Source organism: Hipposideros armiger, unplaced genomic scaffold (genome assembly GCF_001890085.2).
Source record: "Hipposideros armiger isolate ML-2016 unplaced genomic scaffold, ASM189008v1 scaffold_230, whole genome shotgun sequence".
NCBI lineage: Eukaryota > Metazoa > Chordata > Mammalia > Chiroptera > Hipposideridae > Hipposideros > Hipposideros armiger.
The window spans coordinates 2,037,536-2,055,809 of record NW_017731580.1 but is presented as its reverse complement, the minus strand read 5'-3'; the positions used below and the strand labels follow the sequence as shown (position 1 = coordinate 2,055,809).

The 18,274-nt window shown below is 34.5% G+C and overlaps 1 protein-coding gene across 1 annotated transcript in view; it reads right to left on the bottom strand.

Annotated features, from left to right (window-relative positions):
* Positions 1-18,274, bottom strand: part of CAPZA2 (capping actin protein of muscle Z-line subunit alpha 2) — a 93,362-nt gene that overhangs the window by 40,304 nt on the left and 34,784 nt on the right. Inside the window, exons 2-6 of the mRNA XM_019654772.1 lie at positions 17,907-17,970; positions 13,873-13,924; positions 9,234-9,297; positions 5,068-5,274; positions 3,436-3,515 (exon numbers count right to left, since the gene is read on the bottom strand). Of these exons, the coding sequence (XP_019510317.1) occupies positions 3,436-3,515; positions 5,068-5,274; positions 9,234-9,297; positions 13,873-13,924; positions 17,907-17,970 (467 nt within the window). The remainder of the gene's footprint in view (positions 1-3,435; positions 3,516-5,067; positions 5,275-9,233; positions 9,298-13,872; positions 13,925-17,906; positions 17,971-18,274) is intronic.

Below are 18,274 nucleotides of genomic sequence, written 5' to 3'. Positions count from 1 at the left end.
CTCTACAGCTAAGATGGTGAGCAGCAGCTTGACCTGGAGCTGGGCTGCTGTGAGGCGCCGGCGTAGGCTGCAGTGAAGCTGCAGTGGGCTGTCATAAGCTACCGTGTGTGGCCGGCAGCCAGTGTGAGCGGCCAGCAGCCAGTGTGAACTGCCAAGAGCCGCTGCGAGCGGCCGTCCAGAGGCTGGCGACCAATCTGCCTCACCCGGGAAGAGCGCAATGATAATACCAACATGGGCTAGTGAAGCAACGTCCTCCACAACTAGACTGAAGAACAAAACGACAGCAACTTGTCTGTTCCCCTTCCCTGATTCCCCAGCACTGTTCCCCTCCCCCAACCCAATTAAAAAAAATACTATTATTAGAACAATGTATATGTTCTACAGAATAAAAGGTAATTTTATAACGTGCCTTGATTTTTAGTGACTCATTCAAAAATTATCCACAGAAGACTGGCTGGGAAGAATCCAGGTCTATTCATTTTATTTCATGATTCCAAAAGAAATTATTATTTTTATTTAGGTACTAGTATCAAGCATTAGTGAGTTCTAAGAATATAAATTTCTGATTTATTATGATAATATGCATATATCACAATTGATTATAAAAAGGGAAGAAAAAAAAAAGAAATTCCAAATCAAGTAATGGTGCCAATTTGAGAACTATTTCAAAAGACCTTCCAGGGCCGGCCAAGTGGCTCAGTTGGTTAGGAGCACGAGCTCTGAACAACAGGGTCGCTGGTTCGATTCCCACATGGGACAAGCTAAGCTGCCAACAGGTGGCAGGATGGCTCAACTGGTGAGAGCACGTCCTCCTAACAAGGTTGCCAGTTCAACTCCTATACCCACCTGCAACTAAGGTTGAACATGGCACCTTGAGCTGAGTGGCCGAGAGCTGCCGATGGGTGGCCAGACGGTGACTGGACTTGGAGCTGAGCTAGTGGCGCCCTCCACAACTAAGACAGAAGGACAACAACTTGGCTGTTCCCCTTCCCCAATTCTCCCCCCTCAAAAAAAAAATCTTAAAAAAAAAAAATCCTTCCAAAGATATTACTATAATTAACAGTAAATGACACTGAGTAGATAGTACCCTTTCATTAATGAGTGAACAGTCACGACGTCCTAACCTTTAATTATATTCTTCCTTTCTTTTCTAGTAATGCTGTAACTGCAAACATATGTTCATTCAACAAATACTTGTTAAGCCTCCAATCCTGCTAGACATTAGGGAAACAGCAGAGACCACAAAGAGAATGTCCCTAGTGAAGTCTATGGAACATCCATGACTAGTATCTTCTGATTTTTATTCTAGCTCTATTTAAGGTGTACTGAAGTATATTTCTTTGTCCCCAAATATTTAGATTTTACTTAAATTATTGTGATATGCGATGTTTAACACAAGACTATCATATAGATTTTGTCTTTTCCAACAAGTGGAAATCTTTTTAGCTTCAATGATATAATGTTCACAGTGGTAGTTTAGAAGAAAAATATTCAGATACGTAGAGTGAAATAGTGAGAACAGAATACTCATGAACAGACATCATCTTCATTTTACACATGCTAAAGCTCAAATAATTTGTGCTTTTGAAAACTAGTAAATTTACTAAATATCTCCAATATAAAGTAAAACTTAGTAACAAGAATTTTCCTTTAATAGTTCAATTCCAACCAGATTGATTTTGTTATACATATCATGGCACAAACAGCATAAACTGTGATTTTGTGCAGATTTATTTCTTTAGGACAATGGTAAATTAATGCTACAAGTTTTGGGGGCTAAAATGGAGAAACTACATTTATATTAAGTTCATGAAAGTACTCCAGAATCTTGAGGTGACTGTAGCCTGTCATTAAGGCATATGTTTACACAGGGAACAGATTTTCCTTCAGTGATAATGTGTCTGCATTCCTCCAAATGTTCTTGGTTAACCTGGTAACCTTGCATTTATTTCTGAGATGGTTAACTATGGGAGCAACGTTGGGCCACAGACCAAACTGGTTCACAGGGCTTTCTGATACCTGTTTACGTTACCCTTTGTTGCACCCCCAACCAACCTGGCTAGCAAGTCAAAGACTAATATACTTAAATGGTAATATTATGACCATACTTACGCTGATGACTTTAGCATGTATTAACTAAAAAGGTGATAAATGTAAAGATTTCATTTAATATCGAACTTATAAAGTCTTATCTAAGAATAAAAAGGTCTAACAACTTGTCAAAGTAGAATACGGCAAGTCAGTGCTTTGGGTGGCTAGACTTTTGTTTGTTTGTTTATTTATTTAGAGTGGCAACAAGCGTTTATTTAAGATCATAATAGCTTTTGGGGACACACTGATTCAGGCAGAAATCCACATTGTGTTGTGATTAGAGACGAAGGTAATGGCTATTTATGAGAAGGGAGGCATTTCTGTGGGTGCAGATAATGTAACATAGTGATATTAATTCTAAACAATGTTTTAAATCTTCAGTTCCATAGCCATCATAACTGCTTTCTTGTTATCTCTGCACACAGTTCTTCAGGAAACAAGGTTGCACTCATTTTGTTTGCTTAGTCTAACAGGACCCTGGCTACTGGAAAATCAGAATCTGCCTTCCTCTCCCCATTTCTGAGTGGATTCTACCTTGTGCAGTCCCTTCACTGTTATAATCCTATTTTATTTTATTTTTTTAAATTCTCTTTTTTTAAAAATTAGTTTCAGGTGTACAACACAGTGCAATACTTATACTTTTTACCCCTCAAAGTGACAAGCCCCTCCCCCAATCCACCGCCGATATTACACATATTACCATTCCATTGACTCCACTCCCACTTCACATCCCGTGACTATATATATATTCAATTATAGTTGACATACAATATTATACAACATCAGCTTTGGGTGGCTAGACTTTAATAAGGAATAATCAAATGATTTGCTCACAAAACTGTATGACATGGCTGTTGTTGGCCTCACTGTATAAAGCATGTCATTACTCCCTCACACTGGCCAACCACGCACAAGGCAATCCACATGAAAACATCTACTTCAGAGCCCCCAAAGTTCACAAAAAATCATAGTCTTCACTTTATAATCACCTGTGTCCTCCTCCCTCACGTGAGTCTCATTCAGACTCTCAGCAAAAGCACACGGCCGTCAACTGGCCAGCTCACAGGCACACGTGTTCCCATAGGATGCTGCTTACTAGTCTCTGGAAACACTTCCCATTCCCAGGTGCTTTTCACAGTGTCAATGGATTTCCTGCTACCTTTAACTGATTTGGCCGATGATGAAGCAGATACCTTTCTTATATCAAAAGGCTGAAGTTTTATATTATGTTTAGATTGCTCTTAGTCAATCATGTACAAACAAGGTATGGACCCAATCAATAAAGCAAGGACCTTTTTATACAGAATATAAACAATGTCAAAATGCCACAAAATTTTAACTTACCAAAAGTTTTTTGCTTGGAACTGATGGCTTTCTATGCATGCAATAATGGTTTGCTGTCCATCTATTTTTTTACCATACACCTTGATGGGAAAGAAAACAAACACAGGAGTGAATTGAGAGCGCAAAACATCCAGCCCTAAACATACATAAAATACTGAAAATTGTAGAGCATTTTGGCAGACTATGAAAAAAAATGCAAAGTAAGTCACCATTCTAACACAGGAGCTAGAAAACCAAGTGCTCATAGATGCACACCCAATCCAGATGCTTAGGGGATCATAAAAGAGCTCACAATTTAAGTAGAGTACAAGGTAGTGAGTAAAACTAACTGTACTCCAAAATATTCATAAAGATCCTAGACGTACCATATTTTTCATTCCAAATACAAGTATCATAAAAAGTGTAGATATTTTAAACACACAGATACCAATCTGGCTGTTTCCATGCAAATAAAAACTGGACCTAGATTATGATTATCATCTGTTTACTTCACAATCTTAAGGGCGGCCACTCCTCTAGTCACTTAAAAAGGATCTGGCTGGAGGTGAGAAAGTTAATTTCCTATAACTAAGAAAGGCTGCTAAGAGGATGCCTGTGACAGTACGATGATGTTATTTCATCTCTTGCCTATTGCTTTAAAAATAATGAGTACACTGTGCCTTTCAACCCCCAGGAACAGACGGGGACTCTAACTCAACCTAACCACCTTATTTTTGAGTTATTTTTCTGAAATAATCCTAGTCAACAAGGTTATAATTCATAGTACCTGTAAGGTATTTAAGTTATGCTATATTTCTCAAATAATTATTGAGAACTAGATACTTAAGGGGACCACATGAGTTTTTGTCCTAAGCAGGTTAACTTCAGAGAGTGAAGTGAGGTGCTACTGGTAATACTAATACTTCTGTTGGTACAGCAGGTATAAACCAGGATGTATGGTCACCTCAGGCTGGAGAGGTCCACAGGGCCTTGAAAGCGATGCTCAGAAGACTGGACGCTATCTAAGTGTAGTGGGGAATCTCTTAAGGACTGTAAGCAGGGGGTTTTCATAATCTGACTGGCACTTCAGAAGATCACTCTGGCTACAGAGGTCATAGAAGCACAGACAGACTGTGGGGGACTGAAAACCCTATTTGGGTACAAAGAATGTTACGAAAGAAAAAAAAAGCACTCCTACCTTCTAACATTTTATCCTGAAAATACAAAAATAGGTTAAACCTATGAAAGAACATTAAAAAAAATAAGAAATTTGATTGTAAAACACACAACGATATGATTCCGCTTCCAAATAATTTCATTTGTTCTAAGGTCTCATAACTTAATGAAATAAGCTTGATCTAAACTTACTGAGATGAGTCATGAACATGAGATGAAAGAATCTCATCATAATCATGCTCCTCTAATCAATGTATGAAAATTCCTACTCGAATTTAATTCAAGGTACAACCATTTTTTCCATTTTGGGCTATCAAAATATATTTACCATTTAGGTTTCTTGGAAAAAAAAACATTCTTAGAAATACTTCAAGAAAAAAATGAACGGCAAGTTATAAAATGTCAGTTCTATAAGTTACTATACATTTTGTAAAAACACTGTCATATTTACATAAGAGAAAAGACATGATGACTCACAGTGCAGACCCCATTTGGATAATGTTCTTTCACATAAGCTCGCAGAGCAGTTTCTACTGAAGTTCTCCACGATTCAATTGCATTGTCTGCTTCATACGGTCTTGGATCAGTTGCTTCCTTTCTTAAGTGATCAAATTTGAAACAGATTCTGTTTTTTGGATCCAAAAACTTGCCATTTCCCAAGTCGCCATGTTCTGTTATCAATACCTTCAATGATGCAATAAATTTGGGGAAAAAAGTATTTAAAGTAGCATTTCAGTACTGACATATTAATATACCTTCACTTAAGCCTTTTCCTTAAGACTATAAGTAATTCTACTCTAAACAACTGGTTTAACTACATGGCACAACTCGGATCCTTCACATGAGGAGACTATAAAGACAATGGGCTACTCTCACTCAGCTTAGATCAGTGGATCTGATCTAACAGAACTTCCAGCTACCCAGGAGGAAAATGCCATCTCCCAATACACTGCAGGAGTGTTTTTTTTGAGAACTATCAATAGTTACTTTTCCTGTTACTAGTCTCCAGTTCCTCAAATCTAAGGAACTGGCAATAGCCTTCGATGAGGAGATTGACAAGAATGGTTTTAATCCAGTGAGATTTCTCATCAGCATATCTACAGTGCTCCTGGGCTCACAATCGCAGCTTCCGTGAAGTGCCCCCTTCTTGTTTTTAACTAACCATTGACAGTTGTTTTCAACTGACTTCCAAATTTTTAAAAATGTAATTTACTCATTTATGTACATTTATGTTAATATTTATATTAATGCATAAATTTGACATTTTGTGCTTTATAATTTTTCCCTTTTCCTTCCCTTGCAACTCCCCCAGTTTTTGACTCATCTAGTGAGGACATCCCCATCCCTCTGATGTAAATCACGCAAACATAAGATGTATCCCCCTAAATTTTTTTCAGTCACATAATCGTACATAGATAAATATACATACACATCTATGTACATATATATACACGCATGCAGGGTTCTTGTTTGGGTCACTGTTTTATAACAACGAATAGAATACAAGTGCATGCACACACCTATTTTTCAGCATCTGGCTTTTTTCAACATCAATAACTTACAGAAATCCTTCAAAGTTAACTGGTATACTGCTCACCATTCTTTTCAATGGTTGCATAATATTCCATGATGTGGATATTAACATAATTTATTCTGCCATTCCACTACTGATGCACCATCTCTTTATTTCCCGGCTGTTTTCTTTTTGGGGGGAGGGATAGGTGCATTAAAAATGCTGAAATAAATATTATTGTACATATATTTTAACATGCTGGTGTTTGTATCGCCATTGGATGCTTCCATTTCTCTTGGATGGATTCCCAGCAGTGGGGACAGAGTTGAAGGGGCTTATATATTTAAATTTAATACATAATTAGATGGCTTTTCAAAAAATGGCTGTAACAAACTGCATTTCTATGAACAATATTAAGAGCTAATGTTTCCCTTCATACTATCACAATCAATAGGGATACAGTTCTTTTCTCATTCTGATGGGCATGAAATACATCCCATTACTTTATTTCTTTGACTCCTGACAGATCTAAATACCTTTCCATGTTTTGTAGACCATTTGCTCTTCTGTGAGCAAATATACTTGTCTTTTTTACCATTTCTTTTTAAAATTAATTTATAGAGTTCTTTGTTTAAGGCATCTGCTTCTTTCTACAGTTAAAATCATTATTATGTAGTAAAATGTCCAGCTTTTCTTTCATAGTTTCTGGGTTTCCAGTTTTACTTAAGATGATCTCCTGTGCCCTTATCTTGTACATGTATACTCTTTTCTTCTAAAATTTAGTCATTTTACAAATTTTTAATCCACCTGAAATTTCTGTATATTATATGAGATAGACGTCCAACTTTTTCTTGATAGAAACCAACTGTGCCAATATCTTTTATTATATGTCTATTTAAATTCCAACCTTGTCATGTATAAAAATTTTCATATTTTTGGGATTAAATCCTAAATCTATATGCTGATCTATTTGTCTATTCTATACAATACCACCCTGATTTGATTTTACATTGGTTGTAAAGATCTCTTGCTGTCTAGTAAGGCAATTCTCTCTCACTGTTCTTACTCTTCTTACATTTTCCTTGTTTTTTTTTTCAACCATGTATTTTTTAATATAAACTCTTTGAAAATTTGGACCACTTAAACTATCAGGATTCTAATCAAACTGCATTAAATTCATATTTTCATTTTTAAGTACTTAATTTAACTATCTCAAAATGAAATGTGACGTGCCTTTCCATTGTGCAGGTCCTTTTCTGTGTGTGTGTGTTTCAAGAAGACAACCACCATTTTCTTCATAACCCTGTTTCTTTCTTGTAAAGGTTATTCCTAGGTTAGTATATAGTTTTGCCACTATTTAAAATGAAAGTGCTCCCCCTCCAACCATTTTTAGTTTAAAGTACTTATTTGCCACAATAGAGGTAAGCTAATGAGTTTTGTATACTTACCTTAAATTCAGTCATCTCATGGAATTCTTATAAGTTTAGTAGTTTTTTATGGCTGGGAGGTTAATTTTATTAAAGTCTCTCAGTATGTCTAAATCAATCAATCAGTCAATCAATCATCATCTAACAGTGTTCTCTTCTTTTCCAAAGCTTTAAAAGTTGTCATTCTCTTGTCATATTTGCTACACCTCCATGATATTAGAATAATGGTGATAAGTAGATATACTTGGCTAATTTTCAATTTTAACTAAAATTATTTGTGTAGTTTATGATATTTACTATTGGTTTTGTTAAACAATCTATTATATTTAAGAGTTTTTTCTATTCATATTTTACTTAGGGTTTTTGTAATGAGGACTAGCTGCTGAATCTTCCAAATTCCTTTTCACTGTCTACTGATACATCATAAGGTTTTTCCCTTTGGATACATGCTAGTTAGTCTCGGTATATTATTTTTTTTTATATTTCCTGGATTCTGTTAATATCTATTTAAAGTTTTAAAATCTATAGTCATATGGGAGATTACTGTAGAGTTTCTTTTTGTTTTATCTTTATTAGATTTAAGTATTAAAATTATACTAGGTTTGTAAAACAAGTTTGGGAGCTATCCAACATTTTAAAAAGATACCTGAAACTAAAAGAAAGAGAAAGAAAGAAAGAAAGAAAGAAAGAAAGAAAGAAAGAAAGAAAGAAAGAAAGAAAGAAAGAAAAGATAGATGCATTCTCTAGACCCAGCAAATCTTCTTTTAGGAATTTATCTTAAGAAAACAACAGTGGATGTGCCTGGAGGTACAAAGATATTTAATAAGCATTATTCATAACGCTAAAAATAAATTAATCAAAATACCCAAAATCTCACAAGAGAGAAAGAAAATAAATTTAGGAGATTAATAAAATGAAACACTATATATCATTTTATATATGTGTATACACACATGTGTATCTCTATATATTTAAGCTTATGTTTTGCTTTCAGTTACAAGGCATCTTTTATCTAGTCTCTTTTCCCCCTGTAACTAAAAGGCTACATATTACATAAGGAATAATGCCAAATATAAGCTTTGATATAATTAGCCAGTAAGAACTAATGGTTACTACTCTTATGTTCTACCTACCAGTTCCTTCTTCATACTGTTTTACATAAATTGTGCTTCACACACGAAAATATGAATTAATACAATCACTATTCAATTACTAGGAACTCTAAATAAAAAAAAATAAGAATGCTAGTGACCTTTTGTGGCTTTTCTTAGCTTAGCAATTTTAACTCGCACTCTGGAAAGAAAAAATTTATTACTAAATGCTAAGTTACTCACATGAAGAATTGTAGAATTCCAGAGCAACCAAATTATGATATAAATCTTACTAATATATTGTCTAGATTTTGGGTTAATATAGGATTGATTTTTTTCCTATAGAAAACAAGAAAGTAGATTTAAAGCAATTATTTTCTAAAATCTTAAAAGAATTACATTTGAATATTTCTAAAAGGAACTTTCTGCTAATAGTATTGGTTTCAACATAAAAAACAAAATTTTCAATTACTTTGCCCATAAGTGGCTAATGATTAAAGTGAACATTTTTTTATGTTTTAAACACACCACTTCACAATTCTTGCAGGAAAATAATAACCATGATAAATGAAACAAAGAATAGCTACATCCTGTGTTTATTATGAAACATACCTGATCTTCATAACCTTCAATTTTTACTGGAGTAAACTGGTCCAAGTTATACTGTGCAAATGCACTAAAAAAGAAAAAGGCCAATTACTTAAAATTACTTACTTAATACCCTTTGAAAAATCATAGTCAAACAATTCATATGTCAATAAAAGTCACATGACAAGTTAAATAAAATTATAACTCTCCATTAGCGATCTTATATTAACTATAAATATTATACAGGTATGGCTATTTTCAAAAATGATGATATCCAGCTTTCAATATTTAGCAAAAGAAAATTAAATCAGTAAATATAATTAATGTTTCCATTCAAAACCCTGAAAGTAATAGCCATTTATAAGATACATATCCAATTATTCACATATTTAGTATACGACAGACCAGAAAACAAGGTAGTTGCTATGAGAGATGCAAAGAGTAACCAGACAGATCCTACGATCAAAGCGCTTACTGCTGAATAGGAAAGGTAATAAACATAAGACAAAAGTAGAAAGTACCATACAGAATGACCAATAAAGCACCATTCATAATACATCTATTGTTTAAATTACATTCTAAAAGAAAAGAGAATCAGATGTGATTTCATAATGGATGTGATACTGAGAAATGGCCTTAAAACAATGGGTATAAGCTCTCTGGTCTTGTAGAAATTGGAGGGATGTGAAGAAAAGAATATTTCAATTAGAGGAACCAAGATGGGCAAAGCACATGAGCAGACAGGTTAGGTCCACCATCCCAGAAAGACCAAGCTCAATGCCTGGCACTCAGCAGGCATTTTGTTATGTTTACTGAATTCAACAGCAATTGAAAGGTGGAATAATTACTTCATTTGAGAAGCAAAGCATAATCACTAAAACTTTCTGAGAAAGGAGAACATAGGACTACTTTAAAAAAGATTAATTTGGCAGTAGTGTGTATGACAATTTGGGAAGTGAAGCAACTACAGCCAGAAAAAGCTATTAGGTTATTGTTAGGCAAACATCCATATTAGAACTGCTGAGAGTCTGAACCAGGAAATGGTGATGAGAGGAATTCAAGAATAAAGCCTCACTCTATTCTTTACAAGTAAAAAATAATATTATGTAACTATATAATACACTTGTAGAAAAAACTCTCATCGTACAAATAATGATCTAAAAATATATGAAGATCATACTGTATTTTATGACATCTATAACCTGAGAAATTTCTTCCACTTAACAGAAAAGATGTTGAGAATTTTAAAATTTAGTAATATATCTCTCAATCAAATCTACTTGGGAACTTTACACATTACTCTGGATGGCAAGATGTCCACTGCATTTTCAGGTATTAGCTACCGAGTCTCTTCAGAAAGGAATATTTGGTTGACCAAAGCATTACTGAGATAATAAAAGACTAGCAAATGTAAAAATAGCAAAGTAGAATTAAGTTTCTAGCTGTTAAATTCTTGACATTGCATGTTCAAAAAAGATGGGAGTAAATATAGAAATGCTTAAAGGGGACGGAGAAAGAAGTATCTATCCACTTGTGATTTTCTTAATTCATTAAAACCACAATCTTCCTAGGAATAGCCTCAACATATAACAAGGCAGTCATTAACCCTTAAATGAGTCTACCTTGAAAGTATGTCTGAGATTAAAAGAAAAGTCATGCACTGCATAACCATTTCGGTCAATGATGAACCACATATATGATGGTGATCCGTAAGATTTTAACGGAGCTGAAAATTCCCGATCGCATAGTATGTCACAGCACAGTGCATGACTCACATGTTCGTGGTGATGCTGGTGCAAACAAACCTAATGCGCTGCTAGCCTTATAGAGAAGTATAGCACATCCAACTATGTACAGGACATAACACTTGATAATATATGATTATGTTACTGGTTTATGTATGTACAATACTATACTTTCAATTGTTACTTTAGAGTGTACTTTCTACTTATGTAAAAAAAGTTTGCTGTAGAACAGCATGCCGTTACGCCAGCAGCAGCCTCATACATCTCTCGTTTACTGTCTCTCGACTGCATCGTTTTCTCTTGTGCTTGACTGAATCTCATGTTGTTTTGTACAGTAACATGCTATATAGGCTTATAGCCTAGGAGCAATAGGCTATACCATCTAGGTTTGATTTTTGCACGAGGATGAAATTCCATTTCTCAGAACGGATCCTTATTGCTAAGTGGCTATATTCTAAATCACTTAGAATTTAGGACTCATTTTCCAGTAAAAGACACATTTAAATAACAAATATGGATAGTAATCTGGTCCTAGGCTTTTTATTGCCCATAATAACAAACTCCATCTATCTATAATTTGGGAGTGGGAGAGTAACAGGAAATCTAAAATGAAGACAATAAATATGAAATAGGTAAAATTTATTTATTTATTCATTTATTTGGGGGAACAGCCATGGTCATTGGTTACACATTGCTTTCATGCTACAATGGCATAGTTGACTCTTTTAGGGAGGGCACAGCTCACAGTGGCCCATGGGGGGATCGAACCGGCAACCTTGGTGTTACCAGCACCACGCTCTAACCAGCTGAGCTAACTGGTTACCCTGGTAAAATTTTATCTTAAATGCTCAAAGCAAGTTAAATAGGTCACAGTTACACAGTACAGTGGGAAAGGTACTTCTTAACCTAGAAGTCGGAATATAGAATATCTATGTTTTATTTAAACTCCGCATTAACTAGTGTGGGTACCATTTAGCTCATCTACAAAAAGAAGGCTTTGGGCTGGATTACTTCCCAAGTCCCTTCCAGCTCAGAAAACTTATTCCATCCACCCACTCACCACCCAACCCTCCATCTATACAAACATTTAAGTGTAAAGCACTGTACTAGATACAGTGAAACAGCAATTCCTCTGCTTGTAGAGTTCTATAGCCCAATTCATTTCTAAGTCACCTGGTTCCTATATTTAGATTTTTCACCCTTTACTATTAGTGATTCACGAATCACATCTTAAACTTTTCACCATGTGTTTCCCTCAGTTTGGCCACACAATTTCTATTATTTACTATTCAAATTCTATTCATTATTTAAACTTAACTCAAAAAGCACCTCTAAATAGAAATTTAAAATTTCTTCCTTTGGGGTCCAAAACCCTTTGATATACTTCTATTATGATAATATTTTATTTCATTTGGCCTCATATTAAATATGTCCGACTCTCAACTGGAAAATCCCTAAAAGGTTTATTGATCTCATCATCATAGTTAACTCTGGCATTCATTGAATAAAAGGCTATTTCTGGATATTTCAAAGTGTTCTAGAATTGAGAGTACCAATTCTTCTAATTTCATGATGAAACAGACTGAATAAAGATGTCCAATTAGAACCATGTGGAAGTCCTCTTTCATGAGTGACTTTAGTTGCGCTGTTGTGGCTGCCTCCATGTCCTGAATCATTTTGACTTTGGGGAAGACTCAGAAGTTGCACGGTGCCAGATCCGATGAATCAGGCAGATGAGGACACACTGTGATGTTTTTATTTGACAAAAACTGCCGCACCAGAAGCAATGTGTGACACAGAATTGTCATGATGGAGGGTGAAGTAAAGACACTCATGAAAGAGGACTTCCAGAACTGCTTCAGAAAACGGCAAGAACGATGGGATAAGTGTGTTTGAAGTAAGGGGGTTGTATTCTGGGGGGATTAATGGCAATGTGTCTTTTACTGTAATAAATTTAAAAAATTTAAACATTCACCGTATTTTGTGATCATAACTCATATGTAGATATTCCCCCCAATAAAAAATAATAAGTAAAAACTGCTATTAAAAAATATAGGAATTTAAATCAGAAGCAAAATCAGATATGCCTACAAGTCTTTTGAACCTCTATCTTCATTACCATTAATTGTAAAGAAATTTATTTGATGAAGCCTTCCAAATTGAATTAGAGCAAATTCCCCCCCCATTAGTTAGGATGTCACATGTTGGATAGCATACTAGGATGAGTAGGTGACTGGATGGATACTAAACACTCTGTAAGGCACTAAAAATCTGCTTAATTTCATCATTTTCAAATGAGTAATGGAGTTGGTTAGCCTAAAATATAGGTCCCCAGGCCTTATTTTGGGAGTTGGGGGTGGGGAAGAGAATTGACCATTTTTCTGAAATCCTACGATAGGTGTGGCAAAGCATGATTCTGGTCACCGGTCCAAAGATGATGTACTGGGATTTAGAAATTGCCTCGTTTCTTTCAATCACTTATAAATTTGGTAAATATTAGGTAAATATGTGTCAGGTACTACATTAGGTATTTATGGATGAGTAAAATAAACTCCTAACCCTCAAAAATCCATTAGGGTCAAACATATAAGAAAAAGTAAAACCTGAATAAAAATTAAAGCAATCATAATTTCAAAAACAAAAGTTTCTAAAATAATTTTACCTAACTTTGCAAAAGTCAAAATGTAGTACTGAGTGTGTAAGCCACTGCCAAACACACAACAAATAGAGAATTTCATGTTATAATTGTGTCCCTATGTCCCTCTGTGATAAAAAATATTTCTCTCCTAGTCTAGTACATATGTATATTTATATATTTGGACTTGATGTGCAAATATCTATTTCAGGGATTACTAATTAAAAACCACTTTTAAAACATTTTCCCATGACACTTTCGTTATGTTAAATAGAATACTTACTGGGCTGCTCCTTCCCTGAGAAGATTATCATTATTAAGCAGTAACCGAACATCTGCAAAACAAACATTATGTTTTCTATATTACTATTTTTATATGTTTGAAATTTCTGTGTAATGAATGCAGCTTATTTTGGTCATGTATTAATACCCCCCCAAACATGTATGGAAGAGCAAATGATCACTGATGGCTAAAATAAGAACAAAACACACCATGGTATTAATTTTAAAGCTGATTAGGAAATAAAAGAGGATATGAAATGGAAACACAAGTTATTTTATACCCTTCACAGTCAATGCAGACATACTGAAACGTTCGACTGAAACGTATCTCCAAAGAACTAAAGTGATACCAAAGGATGGTGTGCTGAGATCTGCAGAAGGCTTCACACTGGGCCTTAAATTTGACACTGCTGTCATGAGTTCAAGTGCATGTGCTCTATGGAGAAGGGATTAAACAAGAACCCGCTTGTGAACAGAGTGCAGATGTAGGCACTTCTGTCCTCAAGCAGCATGTGTTCAAACAGAAGATGAATGTATTTATTTCAATATGGTTGGTGGCTGCTTTATTTGATTTAATAATCTTGCTTTGGTTGATTCTTAACTCTGTCCTAATTTTAGATCAATTATTATGTAGACATTTGCCTATTAATCATTAAAACATAATTTTAAAAATATTTTTTATTGGAAAACCCAAGCACTCTGTAAAACATAAAGGAAAAAAAATTACATAATGTCACCCAAAAGAACCAAATTTCTACAGTAGTCTTGGTATATTTTATGTTATTTTTCCTATGCGTTTAGCTGTTTTTCCATAATTGTTACCATACAACTATTTTTTCATTAAATGAAAATAACACAAAGCATCTTTCATTAAGAAACTGATTTCATTAAGAAACATTAAGAAACAGTCTATAGTTCTCAGAAACAATGTAAACTTGGACAGCCATTAAAAATAATGCAAATACTTGTATGTATTTATCAATATAGAAATACATCCAGAATATAATAAACAGGAAGTGGGAACTGAGCATGTTTAGTATTATCCTATTTATATAATATTATGTATGTGTCTAAAGTGAGAGGTATTGAAAGTATTTCATTCAAACAGTGGATAACTGGAGGGCAGAATTTTGTGTGATTTTTAGGTTTTATGCATTTTGCATGACTGAATAATTTTTACAAAAACAATAGTTATCTCAAAAGAAAAAACATTGCTTATTCACATACCTATGTTTCAGTAGTAGGACCTGATTCAAAAAACAATCTCCTTTGCTAATGACTAAAATAATACTAATTTGATTTTTAAGTTAACTTATTTTAACAATGGAAGCTTCTGCCTAAAAAACATAGACATTAATATCTATAGTTATTCCTATCTCACAAAGCAAACTGGGAAGTTCTATTTAATATGATTCTTCCATCTGCAATATTTAAAACAATCATTAACAGTGATATTGCATGGTAATGTATCTTTTCCAGTTATAAAATGGGAAAACAATTCAAAAGCAGAATCTATTTGATTGAGTTAGCTTTATTCTGGAAAAAAAAGTCATGCTTCTATCATAAGAAAAGTGCACAGTGGGAGAAAACAGACAGAGAAGAATTTGAATAAAATAAAATACTCTTAAGAAAGGAATTAGGCTGTGGTTCCAAGCAGGGCTACACATCAGAACCGTAATAGGGTAGTGGGTGGGAGGCTTAAAAAATTTTTTTTGAAGTATATATTTCAGCGTCTCAGTGTAGATCTACCAAACCAGTTTCGGAGAATGAAGACCAGAAATCTATTTCAATAATTCTAATTATCTGGTTTTGGAAATAACATTTGGGAAGCACTGAAATGAAAAGTTTTTATGACCACAATTCTAAAATTGGTAGCTTCTCTAGGAATCATTCTGATACCAAAGTTATCAACAAAAACAGAATGAAAATAATCAAATTCACATGAGATTTTTCCCCTCAAATATTTAATTCCTTTTAAAATCTAAAATAACCCCCCTGTTGAAACTTACATAACATTCTATATTGCACTTGTATTCCACACTTCACTCTCCATCCCAGGCCTACTGAATGGCTCATTCTAAAAGCCCAAATTTACTGTAACTCAGTACAGAACATATCAATTCAACAGCAATTTCCAATGAGACTCAGAAAAGCAACTTCAAGGACTTCTACATTCTTTTAGGACCTTTCTGAGTAAAACATTTCTAGGACATTTAATTCAGGGTAAAACCAGTAAGTGAAAAGCTTTCTTATAATTTATTCTTGGCTCTGTGAACTGTACAGTAGTCTGGGGACCACTGACGTTAGTGCCATTTCACCATTATCCATTTAGGTATATGTCAGCTTTTGAACCTCAGGAGAGGAGACTGTATCTTCTTTAATGCCCAACTATCAAATGTATTAACGTATTTAGGTTATAAAGGCTTAATATTAACTGAAGTTAAACTCTACAAGAAGAAGAAATGCTTTGAATTCTCCCCAACTTCCCAATTCACTATAAGAGGTTTTATAATTATCTTAAAAGGTAGAATTATTACAATTCCCAAATTTTTTCCACAGTGTAAACTTGCTATTCTGCCTCTAAATGTAGCTCAGTGATTAAATTTTAAAATGTATAACAATTACCATATACAATTGCATTCACTAAATCATGTATTATAATAATTTGTGGGTGACTTGAGAGATTTTCAAGGGTAATTTTACATTTATACAACTTTTGTGTCATATTTTGACTTTCAAACCTAATCTTTTCTGAGGTGAGATTCCAATTATATCTTAGATTATGAATGAAAATGAGTGATTAAATTTCTTAATAAATACATTTATATAGTTTACTCTGGAGTAGAGTTTATAAAATGAAATTGAAAAACCCTATGTAAATTAATTTTAATTTAAGACACAGTGAAGGCCAAATATATATGAATTAGAAATGACACATTTAGGGCCGGCTGAGTGGCGCATTGGTTAAGAGATGGCTTGGGATGCCAGCTCTGAGCAGCAGGGCCTGGGTTCAGATCCCACATTACAGCCAGTGATGCTGCGCCCTCTACAGCTAAGATGGTGAACAACAGCTTGACCTGGAGCTGGGCTGCTGTGAGTTGCCGGCAACGGCGTAGGCTGCAGTGGGGCTGGCTGGCAGTTGGCGTGAGCTTTCGTGAGCCGCTGTGAGCAGCCATCTAATGGTCAGCGAGCAACTGCCTCACCTGGGAAGAGCGCAATGATAATACCAACTTGGGCAGGTGAAGCGACGTCCTCCACAACTAGACTGAAGAATAAAACGACAGCAACTTGTCTGTTCCCCTTCCCCAATGCTGTTCCCCTCCCACAATTCCCCAATAAAATCTTAAAAAAAAAACACAACACATTTAATGTACTTGTGGTAGCTTATTCTTAAAAGTCCTTAAGGAAAGTTTTATAAAAAGATCACTACTGGCCATATCCCTGGAAATTTCAACCATGTCATCACTGTTAACGTGAAGAAACTGTTACAGTTTTCACAGCAACCAGGAGACTATGCAACAGTTTAAATTTCTGATTATACGTGAATAATTATTAAAATGTTTGTCAGTGAGGTTTAAAGAAAGACATACTGTAAACTAAATTATAAGATATAATTTAAATAACAAATTGTTTTTACATGTGCTATTATCTCCTAAGCATGGTGAAACAATGTCTTTTCCCCCCCTTTTGGGGCTGTTCGTATTAACCCAGTATGTTTTTCTTTACAAGAAATACAAAATGCATTTCCCAATTCTAAGAAATAGTTAAAATTAAAGTTTTGTCTCTTTAAGTGATTTATTATCCTTTTAAGAGAATTAAGTTAGTCAAACATAATTATCATATATATCATAAGTACATTCATTATATTCTAGCCATTACAAAATCCAGACTTATTAAATTTTTCACTGTAATTCAGAAAATACAGATTTTTAAAAATATATTCCCCTTAACTTAGTTATTTTGGTTATGGAATTTATTCTTTAGAAAAAGAGTGTTTGACATATCCAGCCTTAGTGTTATGAATTAAACACTTACCATTAAACACCTCATTAAATTCTCCAGGAGGGGCATGAATGATGAACTTTGCTGCTATACGCACCTAAAATAGAAATGAAAATATAAATGCTCCATAGCATAGGCTTCTGCTAAAATAACAAAAAAAGTACAAAATTATGCTATTCTCAAGTTCTATTGAAAATGGCTTGAGAAAAATTTAAGGATAGTGACACTTCCTCACTGAAATACATTAAATTTATTACTTTTTAAAAATAGCTTGTTACTGGACCAGCAGAGTGGCGCGATGGTTAAGAGCTGGTTTGGGATGCCAGAGGGCCCGGTTCGGATCCCACATATGAGGGCCAGTGACACTGCCCTCTACAGCTAAGATGCTGAACAACAGCTCA